The sequence below is a fragment of the Rhinichthys klamathensis genome, unplaced genomic scaffold (genome assembly GCF_029890125.1).
Source record: "Rhinichthys klamathensis goyatoka isolate OS25496 unplaced genomic scaffold, OSU_Roscu_1.1 h1tg000220l_1, whole genome shotgun sequence".
In the NCBI taxonomy this organism is placed as follows: domain Eukaryota; kingdom Metazoa; phylum Chordata; class Actinopteri; order Cypriniformes; family Leuciscidae; genus Rhinichthys; species Rhinichthys klamathensis.
This window is the reverse complement of record NW_026606744.1, coordinates 737329-758686: the sequence shown is the minus strand read 5'-3', so window position 1 is coordinate 758686 and position 21358 is coordinate 737329. Positions and strand designations below refer to the sequence as shown.

Here is a 21358-nt window from a genome sequence, read left to right as displayed (position 1 = left end):
AGAAGGGCTCATTCAGCCCATCAGGCAGTTCTTTAAGCATGTATAGGAAGAAAAACAGGTATTTTTAACATGAAAAGTTGCGCAATGCACCTTTAAATATTTTCTATTGTTATTCCAGATGCAAGATTGATTAGAAAAATATTAAACATTACTGTGTGAATATCACTGTCCTCGCTCTTCAAAAAGTAGTCTGTGTGAGTTCCTTACAAACAAAATAATACCACTTAGCACTGCAGGGGGTGTGTTTGCTATGTTTATTTGTGTATTTGTGCATGTATATGTTAGTGTGTGTTATGGGAATCTAGCTCCGTCACTGGGATTTTTCCCATCACCGTTGTTTAAACTTTAGAGGGTCTTGAGTGACGTTTAAAACATGCTGCCTCCTGTCATTTCATATCAGTGGCTTTTATTTCATGCATTATGCTGGTTTGTGTTTTATAAAATTATTTCTGTAATGTCCGTACAGCTTTTGTGATGTGCTTGATAATCTCAGATGTTTTGCTGTTGAATGCTCCTTTGACGCATGCACATGCGCACACACGTGTACTTGTACTCAATTTTGCCTTCAGTTTGTGGTGTGTGGGTTACCCAGCTGCCATGTTGGCGTGTTTCCATTTGCCCACCTAGATTTAAATCTCTTTTAAAGCAGAACAAATAACCCTCTGTATACCTGCTTTGTCAGGATATCAGGGCAGAGTCCTATTCATCTTAGCTTATTCAGATAAAGACATCTCTTATAATGGCTCTGAGATGGCTGTTTCATCCGCAGCATCCGGTCACGTTATTTTCTTCTCTGTGGGCAGTGAGGTAGCCCTAAAGACTGGCTTTTGGGACAAGTTTGTGTATGTTTTTTTGTACTTCATATAGGCATGTGTTTTCTATATTTTAGCATTGATTTCAGCTTTGGTCATAGTTTGGTGTTTTGTCTGATTTAAATGATGAACAGCCATTAGCCATATGTGTGAATAAAAGCCTAAATTGATCTGTTCCACATATAAAGCGATCAAGTCTCCTCAGAAAATTTGGAATAAACCGCTTGATTCATATGGATTAGTTTTACAATCACTTTATGATCTTTTTGAAGCGTCAAAGTGGTAGTTGTGTAGACTGTCAATGGAGGGAGAGAAAGTTCTCAGATTTCATCAAAAAGATTGTTATTTGTGTTACGAAAGTCTTGCGGGTTTGGAACGACATGAGGGTAATTAATGACAGAATTTTCATTTTTGGGTGAACTATGCCTTTAAGGGTTTCCCAGGCTGTTTTGCTCGTTTGTATTTCCAATTGATTTTGCTCTGTGTGCCAATGACAATAATCGAACTAATTTGACAGCTGTCCCTGTGCATGACAGAGCGTCTAATGGGTGTATTACCAACACCACAGACACCAACACTCATTGCTGGCTATTCCAGCCCCATCGCTAAATTAATCTTAGCCATGCCCTCCACAACAGAAAAAGCAGCGCACTGACTGGTTGCCAGAGTCTTGACACATGCAACACACAAACAACATAGTTTTATTATGTTTAAAAGATGACGCAAGTTGCAACAGATAACGGAAATGTTATAACCCACCAGATAATTTCTAATAAATCAATATTTTGGAGATCAATTTAATGGATTTCTATCTTAAGACACAGACAGGCACACTTTTTGCAGCCACAAAGATTTGTATCTAATGACAGCATTAATATACTTTAGTCAGTTGTGTAGCAGCGCAGTTTTCCCTAGCCGAGTGTATAGGGTCAGGGTCGAGGGACTTTAACTTTGTTCTGAAGTATGTATTGCCTGCAGTCAGCTGCTGGTGTATTTTTAGTTAATTGTGGTTTGTAGTAGGGTGTCTGACAGGCCAGCTGCTCTTTGTCTGTGCTGCTACGATTTGATGCAGTCTGAAGTATATTGCCGCTAAATCTCATTTTTATGCAGTTTATTGCTGCTCTCAGCTTGTCTGGGCACCTTCCAGAGAGAGAGAGAGAGAGAGAGAGAGAGCTGCAGACAGTTCAGGACCAGAGAGAACCATGAGGCTCTAATGTTATCTTCACTTACTACTGCCTTTTCTTTTATTTGTTTGGCTTTTTTTTTCTCCCTTTATTTTCCTTTCCTGTCCCTTATTCCTTTTCTTTACCCTTTTACCTTCACTCCTTACTTCCTTCCTTTTCCTTTCCGTACTCCTTTACATAATTTACTTCCATAATCTTTTCTTCCTTTCCTTATTTTGTTATTCTCTTGTTGTAATTTTGTTTTTGTCCCTTCCCCTCTCTCATTCTTTTCCTTTCCAACTTTTCTAAACTTTCCTGTATACACTTTCCTCTTTGTTCTCTTCCTTCTTCCTTATTTTGTTCCTCTTTTTCTTCCTTTCATTTCCTCCTTTGTTTCCTTACATCCTTTCTTCCTTAATTTCCTTTCCTTAAAAATGTACCTTATTTCCTTACTCTTTTTCTTCCTTCATTTCCTTTCATTTTCATCCTTCCTTCTGTCTTTTATTCCTTCATCATTTTTCTTCCTCCTTTTCCTCTATACCTCAATTTTTATCTTTACTAATTTCATTTCTTTCTTTCTTTCTTTCTTTCTTTCATTACGCTGATGCAGAAACATGTTTCTGTTACTGGAGCAGTTATTGTCTGTGGTTGGGACCGTTGGGTTGATAAGTGGTGTTTATTTGATGGTAATCTACTACAATGGTGTCTTCCTTTGTCCACATTTCTGACATCCGTGTTGAGGGCCTTCAGCTGAAACTGATATAAAAGGATTGACGGCGTTTGACACACATTTGGAAGTTTCTCACTGGCCTCATCCGTTGCCCAGTTCTCAATGGATACCAGCTGACCATTCATTTCTTGCAGTCAGATTGGGGCCAGTCAAGCCTCTGTTCAAAGTCCATCACTCTTTGAAGCAAAATGTCACCTGTTGAATATAGAGCTGCAGTAAAGCCATGAATCTTCTGACAGTATCAGACAGCTGCCCATTTCATGGGAAAGGGACATTTGAAACTCCACTTTTAAGTAACTGACTCAGTTTAAGCTGAGAGAATGGAAATGACAAACAAAATGCCAGAATGATAAGGATGCACTTGGATGGGCTTTTGAGCGCTGATACGAGAGACTCTTCATTTGGTCATTCTCATTCTACCTTTCTACCGGGGCATTCGCGTGTGGGTTAAACTGGGGGAGGGTCTATGTAGACTAGGAGACAGATCCTGAGCGGGTGAATAACAATGAAGGCGCTAAAAACGGAACCGACTCGGACGGATGTTAAAGAACGCTGTGGCCACTGTGAACAATTGCAAATGAGAGGGATGAGAAGGGTCTTGTTTTTTTAATGTCCTCTGTCTCCATAACAACCCTCCCTTTTGTGCGGCACTCTCTGAAAAGCCTCCTCCAATCACAAAAACATGAAACATGAAAATTCAGCCCGTCCGTGATGAGACGCGACTGCATTCATCCCAGCTTTGAATTTTTTTTTTTTTTGCAAATCAGTGTTTCCTAGAATAGGTTTATCCACGAAGAGAAAATGAGAAGCAATTAGTGCAACTTGCTGAACCCATATTTAAGGGTTTCTTCCAAAAAATAGAGGCTTATTCTATGTTTTCAAAATGTATAGTATTTTGTGGTAAAGTTTGCTTTGGAATCAGAAGATTTGTGGTAGTTTGTTTTGTTAAGGTTTTTATTGATGAATTATATTTAGTGCAAATTGTTTCCCTCTAACTCATAACTTTGAGACTGAACTGGATAAAGCAGATTTTCTATAAAGGTAACCTCATGTCATTGTCATGTAACTATGTGTGACAGAGTGTTTTGTTAATTTGGATGGATTGAAGGATGGGTGAGAAGAAGAAGAGCGAGTGATTGAATTTGCAGTGTCAGAAAAGGGCAGTGTTGACGATCCACCACGCCATCAGTTATTACATGTGACTCAAACCAGGGAACTTAATATAACACGCATTAATCCTCAGCAATGCTTCTTGCTTAATTATCATCACTTCCTGCCAGCTTCGCCTGTCATACGTTTTGAAATTGAGTTTTCATCAAGCTCAGAAAATTCTCAATATTACATTTGAACGGTTTAATTTTTAACCTTGTTACTAGTGGGATAGTTTAAAATAAATGTTTTCACTTTGAGGATACATAAATCCTTGCAGTTTTGGTGTAATACTGAGGGAGGGGAGGAAGGGGGGTCATTAAGAACCTTTGCTGAGGTCAATATTCAGGTCGCTTTAATCAGAATACAAATTATTAGTTTTGCACTTTATAGGCATTTGCTTTCCATACTTTAGTATTAATTTTGCATTGATCGTTTGGGAATGTGCTGCAAAAAAATAATTTTCCTAATTATTAGTAATTTGTAACTATACATTTCTTGTTTAAGTATAAATCTAATGAAATTTGGTAAAATTAATGCTCAACACAAGACCCAAATAAGGTAGGAAAAATAAAGATATCAATTCAATAGATAGATAGATAGATAGATAGATAGATAGATAGATTTTTTTTAATTGTCCTTCAGAGCAAAAAAACGTAGGTGTATACATAACTCAAACACACATAACATGTTAAATTATCATCAACATATCATAATACCAACAGAAATTGCTGACATCACAAAAAAAAAAAAGACATAGGAGAGCATACATGACGTATCAATGGCCGATTTCCTAGGTATTTAGAGCTCGGGACAACAGATACAGGGACAAAACTCTTACTATACACCTGGCCTTTCTACACATCGGTAACCTATTGAATGAATTCAATCGAATTCAATATACTTGAAGTAAGTCTTAATATATTTAGCAGTTTGGCAAATCAAAGAAAATGATTCCAAGGATGTTTAAATGCTGTATTTGTACTGGAAAATTAGAAAAATACTATGAAAATAATTTTTGCAGTCTGATTTATGGTTTGAGAAAACGTAATCTTTTAACATCTATGACGTTCACTTCTGTTTTCACCAGATCCTTCTAAAATCCTCCATCTCTCCACTTGGGTGGATCAGTCTAAGTCTCCTTTCTTTCACATGTTTTTTTTCTTCCCCATTTGAAATAAAGTATTAATCGCTAGCTCTCTATGCTGTGTGTGTGTGTGTGTGTGTGTGTGTGTGTGTGTGTGTGTGTGTACATGCCTTGCGGGGACTGCTACCCTATACTCTAACACTAATCTCTCTGACATGTGCCAGATGATTCGATTACTGACCATTGCTCTGACGGCTTTCACTACAGCATCAGGCCACCGAACTCAGCCATTGTGTGTGTGAGAAAGACACAGAGAGTTTGTGCAGTAGAACTGGCCAATATACTGTAGATAAAATATAATATCTTGGTATTTTTCATCTTTTTATGTGTTTGCTCTGAAATGACTTTAAAATGTGTTTTTCAGTGGAATCAACAGCTATTATGGGCAATTATATTCAAGATGTTTAATGTAAGAAGTGAAATACAAAACAATATAGTTAATTTTCTGTTTTCATCTTTTTCACTAAATGAACCATATGGAGAATTCTCATTCGTCTAGAATCATCTCGGTCATCTCTACAAAGATGAATTTTAATATTATTTACAGAAATATATTTCTTTGTTGTGGCATTACTCTTTGGTTGGTGTTTTCCTCTTTTTGCCAGGTGGTGGGAGTGAGTCTCTATGTGCTTGTCGATTTTAATTTTGTTAGCTCAGGTTGCAGATAAAACTAACAGATTGAAGAAAAAAAAAACTTTAATTTTAAAGAGAAACAGGCTCTTACAAAAGGTCTGTGCTTTCTCAGAGATTGTTCATCCGTCTGTATTGGTTTAAGGATCGAGGCAGCAGCCTTCAGCAAGTTTACTGTTTGCTCTAGTCATTGAAACACGTCAAACCACATTACATTTCCAGTGAGTTGTTCCATCGTTGTGTGACGATGGATCTTTTTACCGAACTCCTCATTCACTCAACAAAGCACAAAATAAACCTGCTGCTTCTTTGTTGATTTATCACACGAGTGTTTGACTCTGTCAACCAGCTCTGATCTAGATAACCACAGTCCGATTCAACCAAGGTTTAATTTTGCCAACCTTTAGCAAGGATACATTAAACTGATTAAAAGTCATAAATTGATTAAAAGTCAGAGTAATGACATTTATAATGTTACAAAAGATTTCGGTTTCATTTAAATGCTGTTTTTTTGGACTTAGCTTTGGACTTTCTTCATCAAAGAACCCTGAAAAAAAAGTGTCTTGGTTTCCACAAAATAAAAACTGTTTCTTGAGCACCAAATCAGCATATTAGAATGATTTCTGAAGGATCATGTGACACTGAAGACTGGAGTAATGATGCTGAAAATTCAGCTTTGCCATCACAGAAATTCATTACAGTTGAAACACATTTCACAATATTACTGTATTTTCGATTGAATAAATGCCATCTTGGTAAGCATAAAAGACTTCTTTCAGAAACATTCAAAAGTTTTACTGACCCCAAATGTTTGCTGACCCCAATGTTAAGCAAAGTGTGTATCAATTGTGTGTTTTCTGTTGGACATCATTATCACCTGCGTTGCTTAAGTAAATGATAAGGGCCTGCTCTGAAAAGGCTAGATTTATATAAGCCAGTCAGGGAGAAAGGTGGGGGATGAAGGGAGTGGGAGGATGAATGAAATGGATAGCAGGAAAAATGGAGGTAGAGCGAAAAATGAAGAGTGGGAGGTTTGGCTGAACACACACACACTCACACCTCCAGCAACAGGTGTACACACAAGGCAACTGTCTGTTCGGCACAATAGCTTCAATGGGAATCTGTCAACAATCACACCGCTGCACGTAACACGTCTACCACCTACAAACACGTACACAATCACTGACACCTGATGACTAGAAGGAACCTTCCATTTTGTGGTACAGGTTGTGCTGGATCTGGGATGTGTTTGTGAGTGTGTAGGGCTGATGTTGTGTGACATGTTTTCTTTCTCTGAGCAGTTATTCATCTGTCTGTCTCTTTGAGTGCACAGTACGATTTGATGTCTGTGCTTATTAGAGGCAATGTTAGGGTGGCCAAGCATTTCACTGCATGCATTTTTTGTGTGTGCTGTGCATACGAGAGAGTGAGAGACGCATTCTTTCTTTGAGATGCATCAGAAAGACTAGAAAAGTAAATGAAATCAAAAGTTGATGCTGTTTTTTTTACTTCAAAACAATAATTCAGAAATGAAAATCATTATTTAATCACTGTCATGTTCCTAACCCATTTGACTTGATATCTTCCATTGGACACAAAATGATGTCACTAAATGATGTTCTTTTTATTATCTTGTACGTCTATATGTGCTTTGCAAACTTAACCCTTGTGTTCTGTTCGATTTCTGTGTACACCCCTTATGGACCGGGTCAAATTGACCCTAATTGGATTCAATACAATTCCTCAAAAATCACACTATGAAAAACAACAAAGATTTAGATACAAACTGTAAACTTTTAATATCAACATTTGTCAAACATTGCAAAAACATTATATCTGAAAATATGATTTATGAAAATATTTTTAAAACATTTTTTAAAACAGTTTTGTTTTGACAAAATTGAAAAATAAACAGTATACTGATTTTTTTTTGCATATATATATATATATATATTTTTTTTTGTATTTTTTTTTTTTACATTTTATGCTTTGAACATCTTAACTGAACAAAAAAAATTTGCTGTATAATTAAATTTTTTCATTTTCCTAAGTTAACTTTCCCTAGTTTCCTAAGACCTATTTTCCTAGTTTCATTATTTACTCACTGGGAAGTGAGAAACCAAACATAACAAAAACATACATCAAATAAATGTTTTTTATTTATTTATTGGCTCTGTGAAGCTCCCTTTGAAAATCCTACATAAAAGTTTTGGTTAAAAGCTAGGTATTTTAGATATTTTGAATATTGAAATGATAGCTTATTTTACTATCTGTGTCTGACAGATTTTCATCTGTAATTTGCAAATAATTCTGAACACTGTAATTTTAGTTTTTTCAAGTGTGTTTGGTTAGGGTTAGAGCACTTTTAGATGCACTTGCACGTTAGAACTGGAGTTGAAGTGCCCTGACATACAGAAAATAAATGTTTTTATTTTGTGTCTGTACAATTGCTTTTGAATGGCTGCCTATGAGGGTCAAATTGACCCGCGAACATCACGAACGTAACAGTAATTTTGTTTGTATATGTCAAAACACATCAGCATGTTGAAACTTTGCATGTATGTTCATCATGATAAATGAGAAAAAGTCACAAAATATCAAGAAAAAAAACAAAAGTTAACCAGTATTTCCAACAACTTGAAAATCGAAACGGGTCAAATTGACCCGCAACATTTCAAATATTTGATTGTGTATTATTTATAGAATATTGTTGATGTATCGTTCAAAAGTTTGAGGTTGGTTAGATTGTTAAATATGTTTGTTTTTTAAATAAGTCTCTTATAACCACCAAGGTTGCAGTAAAAAGTAATATTGTGAAATATGATTGCAATTTTTTTTTCTATTTTAGTGTATTTTAAAATGTAATTTATTCCTGTGTTGGCAAAGCTGAATTGTCAGCATCATTACTCCAGTCTTCAGTTTCTTATTATTATCAATGTTAAAGCACCGTTGTGCTGTTTAATATTTTTTTGAAAACTGTTATATACATATAAATATATACTTTTGAAATAGAAAGTTTAAAAGAACAAAATTCAGATGTTTTTGGTAACAATGTAAGTCTATACTGTCACAAATAAAATTGTTGATTTCTTTCCCAAAATAAAAAACTTACTGACCCAAACTTTTGAATGGTAGTTATATTCTGGGGGCCAAATTTCCAAGCTACTGTTGCTTTAAAATGCATTAAATTGCTGTAACTTTTGTTTTGTAATACGTTGCTAATATACTAATACAGGTCCTTCTCAAAAAATTAGCATATTGTGATAAAGTTCATTATTTTCCATAATGTAATGATAAAAATTAAACTTTCATATATTTTAGATTCATTGCACACCAACTGAAATATTTCAGGTCTTTTACTGCTTTAATACTGATGATTTTGGCATACAGCTCATGAAATCCCAAAATTCCGGTCTCAAAAAATTACCATATTTCATCCGACCAATAAAAGAAGTGTTTTTAATACAAAAAAAAAAGTCAACCTTCAAATGTTCAGTTATGCTCTCAATAGTCAATACTTGGTCGGGAATCCTTTTGCAGAAATGACTGCTTCAATGCGGCGTGGCATGGAGGCAATCAGCCTGTGGCACTGCTGAGGTGTTATGGAGGCCCAGGATGCTTCGATAGCGGCCTTAAGCTCATCCAGAGTGTTGGGTCTTGCGTCTCTCAACTTTCTCTTCACAATATCCCACAGATTCTCTATGGGGTTCAGGTCAGGAGAGCTGGCAGGCCAATTGAGCACAGTAATACCATGGTCAGTAAACCATTTACCAGTGGTTTTGGCACTGTGAGCAGGTGCCAGGTCGTGTTGAAAAATGAAATCTTCATCTCCATAAAGCTTTTCAGCAGATGGAAGCATGAAGTGCTCCAAAATCTCCTGATAGCTAGCTGCATTGACCCTACCCTTGATAAAACACAGTGCACCAACACCAGCAGCTGACATGGCACCCCAGACCATCACTGACTGTGGGTACTTGACACTGGACTTCAGGCATTTTGGCATTTCCTTCTCCCCAGTCTTCCTCCAGACTCTGGCACCTTGATTTCCGAATGACATGCAAAACTGAGCAACAGTCCAGTGCTGCTTCTCTGTAGCCCAGGTCAGGCGCTTCTGCCGCTGTTTCTGGTTCAAAAGTGGCTTGACCTGGGGAATGCGGCACCTGTAGCCCATTTCCTGCACACGCCTGTGCACGGTGGCTCTGGATGTTTCTACTCCAGACTCAGTCCACTGCTTCCGCAGGTCCCCCAAGCTCTGGAATCGGTCCTTCTCCACAATCTTCCTCAGGGTCCGGTCACCTCTTCTCGTTGTGCAGCATTCTTTTGCCACACTTTTTCCTTCCCACAGACTTCCCACTGAGGTGCCTTGATACAGCACTCTGGGAACAGCCTATTTGTTCAGAAATTTCTTTCTGTCTTACCCTCTTGCTTGAGAGTGTCAATGATGGCCTTCTGGACAGAAGTCAGGTCGGCAGTCTTACCCATGATTGCGGTTTTGAGTAATGAAACAGGCTGGGAGTTTTTAAAAGCCTCAGGAATCTTTTGCAGGTGTTTAGAATTAATTAGTTGATTCAGATGATTAGGTTAATAGCTTCTTTAGAGACCCTTTTCATGATATGCTAATTTTTTGAGACAGGAATTTGGGGTTTTCATGAGCTGTATGCCAAAATCATCAGTATTAAAACAATAAAAGACCTGAAATATTTCAGTTGGTGTGCAATGAATCTAAAATATATGAAAGTTTAATTTTTATCATTACATTATGGAAAATAATGAACTTTATCACAATATGCTAATTTTTTGAGAAGGACCTGTATGTTGAAAATACTGGCAGGGAAACTACAAATCATAATTAAATTCACATTTGCTTCTTTTATATTACACAGAAGAAATTAAGTTATATGAGTTTGGCATGACGTGGGTGAGAAATTATGACAGAGGTTTCATTTTATCAGCTGTAGGCTTGTTTTTATCCTGGTGGTATTGAATGTGTGTAATGGTATTTAAGTGGGTGTTTTAATTCTGACATTTATGCTATAATCAATAGAATTGACCTGAAAATGTCCCAAAGGCCCCGTGTTTGTTTGTTGAAAAGCTGTTTTATATTTCCATGATACTCGATGTGAGGGTGTATATGTGAACCTTGGTGATGAGGTGAGACGGACATCAAATTGACACATGAACAGCGTCCTCACGAACCAGTCGGAGCGGCAGCAGTCCGTTTACCTGCACTCAACACATGCAGACACAGTAACGCACACAATGAGTGTGTGAGCGTTCCTCCTGCTGTGCCTTTCCATGGTTGTGTAATTACGCCTTAGCCACCACTCAGCTATAGAAATCGCCTGTAATTGCCGCTCAATGTCGCTGTTTGTTTCCTGTGTCAGACAAATCTTTCTTTCTCTCTTTCATTTCTTCTCTCTCACTCTTTGAACCTTGTCATTTTGTCATTCTAAAAATGGGAAAACAAAGGTGCACGTTAAGCGCAGATGTCTTTTTTTAACCCTCTGCTAGTTTTTTTTTTTTTTGGTTTTAATGCAGGTTCCCATTCGGTTGTGGACTTAATTGAAATTAAGTCTTTTGGTAGTGCTTTAGTTGTCATATTCTTTTAAGCAGATAAATTGACCTTGATGCTCATTCAGTCTTACTTAATGCATCATATAATGTAGGTCCAAGAAGTTCTGATGTTGAGGTACAATATGTGCCTGTACTAGAACACTTAGATCCGGATGTTTGGAGGTAATTTTTAGTGCTTGTTAAGGTTAATATCAGATGAAAGTCTTCTCTAGATCACAGCCCTTGTCCACCGTGCAACAAACAATGGTGTCTTGTTTTCTGTGTTTGCTATGTTTGTTTCAGCAATTGAAAAAATTTAATCCAGAACATCTTTTTAATTCTGGATCCCACAGGTGGTGAGTAAGGAGAACAGGTTGAATGAACAGGTTGCAATGAATTAACCCAAACATGCCGGTTAAGAAGACCACCAGTGGCCTCAAAAAAGCCTGAAGCTTTTGTTTTTCTCCCACAAACCCTCTCTGACATGTGTAAAGGGTAGGATCAGGTTGTGTCCTGAGGGAAGAAATGTTCAGAATTAATCATCTCTGTGGAGAGTTTAACAGCATCCCTTCAGTCATTAAGATTTATGTTCCTGTGTGTTTATTCTTTATTCTTTCTGCAAATTTATCTTCAGCATCTCAGCTAAGTATGCAAATAGTATTGGCACAAGTGTTCTTCCCTGGTATTTTTTCTGATTCACTCCCACGGCTGCATGTACCCTCCTTCAATGGCAATACAATTGATTATGTGTAGAAAAAAAAACGTTTCTTTGAAGTAATCCATTCTTGTGACGTTCGCTTGACTATTTTAAAAAGGAATATTCAAATCAAACATTTGATAAAAAGAAGGGTTATTAAAACAACTAGAGTATGTACATTACAGGGATTAAAAAAAAAACATTGGCAACAACATTATAAGATATCAATGTTAAATAGTTAAATTTAATTAAAAATATTAATATGCCAAGTAATATAGTTCATTAACTGTAGTCTGTTTATGGTTAAGTAAATGTATGTAGTTGCTAAGTAAAGTAGCAACTACAACTACTGCAACAAAGATAGATAGATAGATAGATAGATAGATAGATAGATAGATAGATAGATAGATAGATAGATAGATAGATAGATAGATAGATAGATAGATAGATAGATAGATAGATAGATATTAATATAGAACTATTTGTTTTATATTGTTGAATTTGGGTGTTTTTTGTAAGTTACCTTCTAAGACATTTCTTATGGTTCTTGAATGTTTCTATAGACAGTCATTGGTCAAAACTGGGCAAGTCAGTCTTCAGCTTGCCAGCTTGAGTAGATTGTCTGTTTTTTTCATCCCATGTTTAACTCAATCAGTGCCCTTCTCAAGGGTTATAACAAATGACAGCAGCAAAATTACAGTCATCCATCTCGGCAGCATGGATCTGCATCCTGTCTTTCTTGCCCACCCCCAGCACAAACGAAGTAGAAAGAGAACAAGGGAGACACAGAGGACATCAATGAAAAGAAATCTTACTAGTGTGTGTGTGCAACTATTATACAGCCCAGATCACCATTTTTGTTTTTTGGTGGAATTTTTCCTTACATTGGCACACTTAACTTGCTCCTTGTGTACCTGGTGGGTGTTGAATGGTGTCAAACCGAAGTGCAGGTGGAGCTACAGGTGGATATTGTGATGCAGGCTTTGTGATACAGCCAGCTCTGAAACAGCAGCTGCTACTTCGTGGCACGTTTGGAGTGAAATTAGCAGTAATTGCAGACCTCCCCTGCCTTCGTTTCAGAGAGCATTGTTTTATCACCATGAAAACTGTTGGATGTGATTGAAAGAGAGAGCTTTGTATAGAAAGTGAAGGCTGTTTTTTTTCACATCATCATGTAGGTTGTCCGCCCAAATTATTAACTGCTGTTTCTGTCAAAAGATAAGCTTAAAAAAACTGTCTTTTGGCTTAACGCCTACCATTCCTCTCAACTACCGGTCCGGTAGTAACAAAAAGGCTTCTCCTAACTTCTATCCTGTCAAGTCCCACTTTGTGATCTTATGACTTAAAGTAATGTAAGCCGTAACAACACCTGCAATAAAGAAAAGATGTTACCATTTACAAAGCTACTTGGAAACAAATTATAATTGTGAAGCCCTAGTTTCTTCAGTTACACAACCTTTTCATTAAGATTATTAGCAAATCTGATATTGTTTCGCATTGCTTTGTGTTGCAGACAGAGGTGATCAAAGGACCATCTGGGAGCGTGGGGATGACTTTCAGGCATGTTCCGGCCAGTGATGGTGACACAGTGCACGTGAGCATAGAGACCGTCACCCCAAACTCTCCAGCTGCCCTGGCAGACTTACAGAGAGGAGATCGCCTCATTGCTATTGGAGGTTAGAGACTACATAAATTTACTCCTTACCATTCAAATGGAATGTTTGACATGGTGGGTACTGGGTTGGTCATTTGATGCCCAATTTTGTATAGTTTTATAATACATTCGCAAAGCTTCAAGTGTTGTTCATGTCTGTTTGCACAGGAGTCAAAGTGACGTCCTCTGTCCAAGTGCCGAAACTGCTGAAACAAGCTGGAGAGAGAGTGATAGTCTTATATGAGAGGCCGGTCCGTCACCAGGTGCCTGCTGTGGGGTTGGGGACACTCCAAGAAACCCTTGGCCCAATGGAGGAGCCTAGCTATCTTCCTCATCCTGGGGGCTACGAGGAGGACCCAGCCCCAATAACCACCATGGACATATCTGATAACAGAGACAATGACTCTGAGTTTGAGGAGCTGATCGTTGAGTCCAAATCAACTGCAGCTCCAGTCACTGTTGACACTAAGGATGATTTCCTGCTCTCTGTAAACCAAAGTCCCAAAAAAACTGTGGCCAACCTGGCCAAGCCCCTTGGTTCCATCTCACCAATTCTCAACCGCAGGCTGAACCTTCAGTCACCACTCAAATCCCAGTCCAAAGAATCACCAAAGCCGGCAACTCTCAAGACTGCTGAACCTTCCGAACAGCCACAGAGACCAACAGTGCCCCCTCCTCCACCACCGGCACGCCCTCCTGTTCCTCCCAGGCCCCATATAAAAGTCACATCTGCTTCAGAAAGCCAAAGCCTGGTAGAAGGTAATGAACCTGCAGGGGAAAAAAGTCCAGAGAAAACGCAACCCATTACTGGCAATGGCGAAAAACCATTAGAAAAAATCCCTGTTAAGTCACCAGAGTTGAAGCCTGTGAGCAAGCACCCAGATCCCACAGAGGAAATCCTAAATATTCCAGCCACAAACAAACAAGATTCAGCCAAAGACAAAATATCTGAGAGCTCCTCCAACACTAGGGACAGTGTAGACGAGCAGGGTCTTTGGGAATCGTCTGAGACCATGTACCGCAGCAGAACTGCTCGCTGGAACAAAGCCTCTGTGATCTTTGAAGTGGAAAACAACCACAAATTCCTTAATATAGCACTTTGGTGCAAGAACCCCTTCAAGATCGGAAGTCTCTTGTGCTTAGGGCATGTCAGCTTACGCTTGGAACACATAGCACTGGAATGCTTATCTACGTCATCTGCTGAATATCAGAGCACCTTCCGTCTTTGTGCTCCTGAACCAAGGGCCAGTGTCAGCCGTACCGCTTTGCGCAACTTAAGCACTCACAAAGGTTTTAACGAGAAACTCTGCTATGGAGATGTTACAGTCAACTTCACTTACCTGGCAGACGGGGAGTCAGACCTCTCCAGTGGACTGACAGAACGTGAGCGGGAAGGGAGTCTTCAGGAAGAGGACTTAAAAGACCGGGAAAAGGAAAGAGACCAGGTGCTCATGGTAACCCGGGATGAACAGAGTTACAGCGGCATGCAGATAGGAGAGATGCGGCACAATTTTCAAGACACTCAGTTCCAGAATCCCACTTGGTGTGAGTATTGCAAGAAGAAGGTGTGGACCAAGGCTGCCTCGCAGTGCATGACCTGTTCTTATGTCTGTCACAAGAAGTGTCAAGAGAAATGTCTAACAGAGCACCCTTTCTGCGTAGCCACCTCAGACCGGCGTGGGGCAGATCCTGAGGCAAAGTCCACCATTAACCGGGCAACTACTGGACTTACACGTCACATTATCAACACTAGCTCTCGACTCCTCAATCTGAGGCAGGTGCCCAAAACCAGACTTGCAGAACAGGTTGCAGAAATGGGATCAGGGGTGGTGGAACCTTCTCCGAAACACACGCCTAACACATCTGACAACGAGAGCAGTGACACCGAGACCTATGCTGGGGCCAGTCCTTCCAAGCAGCCACCTGGTAGTGGTGGATCCAAACTGGTGCGTAAGGAAGGTGGGCTAGATGACAGCGTGTTCATCGCCGTCAAAGAGATTGGTCGAGATCTTTACCGTGGCCTACCGACAGATGAGCGTTCGCAGAAACTGGAGTTTATGTTGGACAAGTTGCAGCAGGAGATTGACCAAGAGTTGGAGCATAACAACTCTCTAAATATGGAAGAACGAGAGACGATTGACTCTCGACGCAAGGCCCTCATCTCTGCAGCTCTGGCCAAGTCTGGTGAACGTCTCCAAGCTTTGACTCTGCTCATGATTCACTACCGTGCTGGCATTGAAGATCTAGAGTCTGTAGAAAGCACATCACCATCTGAACAGCATGGCTTTCCGAAGGCAAAGGCTGAGGGTCTGGAGGAGGCCCTGATGGGCACAGAAGTGTACGACAGTGACATTTGCAGTCCCGTTGATGTTCAGATGCTGGATGATATTACGGAGGAGCAGATCTGTGTAGAGGCGTTTCCGTAAAGATGACAAAAGGCACTAGGGGCTTGGGACTCAAGAACAAAGACTTTTTATCATGTATGATTTGGATTAAGGTTGACCTGTGAGCGTTCCACATGTGATTGTGAGGTTTGCAAAAGTATTCCTGAATATCACTGCAATGTACTGTTGAGGAATTTTGTGAGAGTGTCAGTAGTTTACCATTTTTTTTTTTTTACTTTTTAATTTTTAAAAGTAATTTCCCCCTTTAGTCTTTTAGTTGCAGCTGTAGAGGACAAACCATCAATCTGAAGAGTTTCAGCAGTATTACGTAAAATACACAAAATATGAGTTCCCATGACATTGTGATCAAGCCGAGTTTTACCTGCCTTACCTGAAAGGTGTAGTCAATTTTTTTAAACATAAGCTTCAAAAGGGAGAGTCAGTGTGAGCTTGAAGCGAGATGAGCTTGAATACGTATTTTTATTCAAACTTTGTGTATTAGTACAGACTGAATTATATACATATGTGCTGTTAGTGATGTTCATGGTTGGAAATGCACCCTGCCTAGTGTGTTTTGAGCTTCAAGCCCCTCTGCCTTATCAATCAACTACAAAATGTAGGATTATACCTGAACAGTCCATAGAACATGATGCCATTCCTAACCAACATTGTCCTCTCTGATAAGCACCTTTCTCATGTTACTTCACAATTGTTACGGATTTTAAAGTGTAATTTCTTTAATATTATTTTTGTTGTTGATTTTAAAATATTTAATGCTGAACTGAGAGGGAATCCTCATAGGACAGATAATCTTGATGTTATTATACTATTGGGGACCATTCTTTGTCTAATTTATGTCACAAAGCCCATGTGACTTTTTTTTTTTTTTGAGGGAGGGATATTTATATTGCATTTCATAATATATGTTTCCATTATTGTCAATAATCTCATATTTTAATCTCTCAATTAATTTGCTTTGAACCTTTATTAGTTTTTAAGTGGTGGCAATTTTTCTCAAACCAATTTGGATACGTTTTATCCACCATCAGTTGGTCCGGGTGAATGGTTATGTTTGTGTGAATGTGTCAGCCAGTTCATTTTTGGTTTCCTTTATGTATTGTAATGTTTAGTTTTGTTTTATGCAAGGAACTTTTCATTGTGTCTCACATCTGTGTGCTTGGGCATGTTTTAGCACCTTCAAACGTTATTTTTTACATGTGTACTACTGAATGTATCTCCCATATGACTCACTTTACATTCATTATTCCATTCACCTCTCAAAACATAATTTATCAAAGTGTAAAACTACATCATTAAAAACTTTCTTTTGTCAATGCATACAGTATTCTTTAATTCACAAAGCTAATGTGTAAATTCCTTCTTTTTTTTTTTTTTTTGTCATCACTCACATTTTATTATTTAAATGTGGTCTACACATGGGTGTCCATCATTGGGTACATGCATTGCTGGATCTGTTTTCCTGAATTTCCAGTCGTGCTGCCCTAGTTAATGTTTCTGCTGCTATAACATCTATACTATTCACTGGGCCTGGATTCTGGAACATAATACATTTTTAGAGCGGGTCCCCCCACAGCCTGGCCCATTAATTACGTTTCACCATAGAGGACCTTATTGGGCCCCCCTTGTCACTGGGCCTTGGACAACATAAGAAGTTTGTTACCACTCAAACCAGAAAGGAACTTTTTCCTTTTGAACAACTGAAAGGAAAAACATTTAAATGCTAAGCTCACTAAAAGAGTCTAAAAAATGTCTAAGATTTTTTTTCCCTGTTTTAATTCTACTTGTCTAGTTGCTGCTACTGTTATCCTGTGCTTTTCAAATTCAACGTCACCAACATATGCTCTCAAAATATTGCTCCAATCATCTCTATCACAATGGGTGAAAAACAGTAAAATAACAAGTATAAAACATCATATCCACCGTGGCAAACTGTGGTTAAGCTTTTCTTGGAAAGCTGTTGTTCTTCTTGGAAGCTGTCATGTTTTAAAGCGCTATTGTAAATAGCCTAGAAATGTGGGTGACTTTAAACCATGTCCTTTCTCCCTGAACTTATATAGTGCTCAACATGTGGGTCCACCTTTTCTTTTTGTATGTTGTTTTTGCTTTATGTAAATATGATTTTATTCTTTTGTGAGTTTTAATTACGGTGGAGGGCATCCATCGACAAAGTGCATAGCTTTTAAATTTGCTGCAAGACCTTTACGCACTGACATATCATATTTGCTTATGCACTTGAGATAAATAAATTGTTAGAAATAAAAAAAATGTCCTCTGTAATTTTTGCACCTTCCAATTCAGAGAGGTCTAGCGCATCACTTATCACAATAGACCTAGAAACCAGACAATCATTGCAACTGGTTATTTTAGTTGCGCCAGTTAACTGAGATGCCAGTTGCAATTGAATGAAATCGTCAAAGCGAGTCAGCAGCATGATATGAAAGCAGTGCCGCTTTTACCGGATGAGCCCAGATACGCAGCCTTGCCATGTATAACGGAGAACGCTGCGATTGACCAGTTAGATTGAAGTATTCTAGCCTGGTTAAAACCAGACCATTCTCAGTTGTAACTGAGTTATGGTCTGGCAAAGCGTCATAGGCAAATCATTTCCAGAGGGGCGTGCACGGACGTCGCGGATAGACCTAAAACCAATCAGAGCGATGAAGGAGATGACGTATGCAGAGCGTACGAGTGTTGAAACATCTCCGAGTGTTGTTCTTTGCTCGTTTTTTAACAAAAAGGAAACGTTCAAATCGCTTAAAACAGACGCGATAGCTGATTCGAACGAGTGATGTTCGATGGTGGATATCCATCTTTGTAATGTAGGCTACAAAATATGCTTCGAAATCCCAGCGCTGTCGTCATCGTGTAAAGCCCGCCCCAACGTTTCTGATTGGTGCCTCGATTTCGGCGGATTGGAAATGAGCTTGAATGAGCTCTTTGCCAGACTAACTTTCAGAGCAAATCTAAATTTGCTGGAAATTGTCTGGGTTTTCCCAGGCTAGAAGTATTCCAGAGAATGTTGAAAATGACATTGTTTCATTTTAAACTCAATGGTCATAGACACAATGTGGACTGTTCAGCACTTTTACATGGAAAAACAATGGAAAAGTAGTTCAGTGGAATGCAAAAAAAAAAAAAGCATCCGTGTGAACTACCCCGTAGCTCTTACATTTACAAGGTAAAACTGTATAAACCCCCTGTGAGCAGATTGCAGGACTATCATAAACGAAATGTTCAGAACATTAGCCATTATTAGGACAGTTGGGAGCAGGTGGCATTCTGTTAGTCGGTGGACCCGTTAACAAGATTGCCACGCTGCAGAATCGATAACAGGAAATAACACTTTTAAACCTTGGGCCTATTGAGTAAAGCAAGACATCTTTTTAAATCAATAGACCATATTAAAGTTCGATTTGATTGGATAACACAGTCTTGAATTGCTATTCTAGCAGGTTCTCTTTTAATGCCAGTATTATATAAACTAAAATGATTTGTCAATCATGTAAACTCTGTTTTGTTTGCAAAATGGTGAAGATCATGTGGGGAAAACAAACATGACATCTTTTTAAACATTTATTTTCTGTTGCAGTCACACACATTACCTTCAGAGCTCTAAAGCTGATGTAAAACCTAACCACCAGACCAAACACTGCATATAAAACCATCAACTCAACCTCCTAGTTGATATAAACACAAACAGGACATACCAGTCTGAAGGCACACACTGACATTGGCACATACACTAATTTCTGATAAAAACAATTAAAATAAATGACGTAATACCCCTAACCCTTACTGGGTAAATGGGTTTTAAAAAATGACATAGAGGTTAAAGGACACCGCAGCAACTCAGTAACCTGACAAACATTGGCAGCACACTTACCAATCTGATTAAACCTGTGTAGACACCTCTCATTTGTATTTGCTTTTAAAAATCTGAGCTTGTTTTAGATCATAGTGGAATCAACCTGTGCAGTGTCTCTGGCGAATTTTTACTGCAGTGATAGCAGACTGGAAGCAGGGCAGCGTTCCTCACATCGACACAAACAACCTCCAGTTGTGCAGATACTTAAAGTTGAGCTAACATGATTTTTCTCGAAGGCTACTTCTGGTCGCAACTGTTGCGTTAAACTGATTGTGGCTCCAGAGGAAAACATGATTTCATTTTCCTGTGGGCAATAAAAGAACGTTTCCCTCAGTACATAGATGCCAAAGAAAATAAAGGAGGGTCAAGCAGTATTGAAGACTTATATTTCCTCGCTATTTTACCGATACGAGTCAGATCATTTTCCGCAAAAGCCAACCTGTTTAGCCCACATGAAAATGCCTGTTATAATCTACTTGATCAAGAAAAGATGGTAATTACACATATTTTCAATATAAGACTATCCTGTGATTTATCTTGTTAGCATATGAAGAATAGAATGGATATGGTTTCTGAATTGGGTCAAAATCACATTTATAGCTAAACTTACCATTAAAAGGTGTTTTGCAGCAGGTTGTCTAATTTTAAGGCATAGAATGCATTTTTATTTAAAAAACAAAAAAAACATTGACCTGCACAAAACTATAGAAGCTTGTTTCCGCCACAGAATTTTTTTTTTTTTTAAGATAATTGCGACTTTTTCTCACAATTCTGGCTTTATTTCTCAGAATTGAGATATATAGTCAGAATTGCGTGGTATAAAGTCGCAATTGCGTGCTATAAAATCAGAATTGCGAGATATAAACTCACAATTGCGCTATAAAGTCAGAATTACGAGATATAAACTAACAATTGCGTGTTATAAAGTCAGAATTGCGAGATATAAACTCAAAATTGCGTTATAAAGTCAGAATTGCGAGATATAAACTTACAATTGCGAGATATAAACTCACAATCGCAAGAAATAAACTCGCAATTCTGACTTTTTTTCTTGCAATTTCGAGTTTATATCTCGCAATTTTGACATCTTTTCTCAGAATTGTTAGATATAAACTCGCAATTCCAAGTTATAAAGTCCATTTCTAAGAAAAAACAGACAGAATTGCGAGTTTATCTCACAATTCTGACTTTATAACACAATTGCGACTTTATATCATGCAATCCTGACATTTTAACTCACAATTGCAACTTTATATCACGCAATTCGGACTTTATAACACACAATTGCGACTTTATATCATGCAATCCTGACATTTTAACTCGCAATTGCGACTTTATTTCACGCAATTCTGACATTTTAACTCACAATTGCGACTTTATTTCACGCAATTCAAAGATAAAAAGTCAGAATTGCGAGATATAAACTCGCAATTGTGAGAAAAAAAGTCGCAATTACCTTTTCTTTTTTTTTATTCTGTCGTGGAAACAAACTTCCATGCGAACCTCTGATTGGACAATTAATAAATATTTATACTCTTGATAAAACCCCATTA

General features: G+C 38.3%; 2 protein-coding genes across 2 annotated transcripts in view; both read left to right on the top strand.

The window, feature by feature from the left end:
• pdzd8 (PDZ domain containing 8) overlaps nt 1–17257 on the top strand; it is a 60408-nt gene extending 43151 nt beyond the window's left edge. The window contains exons 4-5 of the mRNA XM_056264289.1: nt 13395–13557; nt 13704–17257. Of these exons, the coding sequence (XP_056120264.1) occupies nt 13395–13557; nt 13704–15961 (2421 nt within the window). The 3' untranslated portion in view covers nt 15962–17257. The remainder of the gene's footprint in view (nt 1–13394; nt 13558–13703) is intronic.
• The window catches only part of minpp1a (multiple inositol-polyphosphate phosphatase 1a), a 224032-nt gene that overhangs the window by 93105 nt on the left and 109569 nt on the right, over nt 1–21358 (top strand). The window lies entirely within an intron of this gene.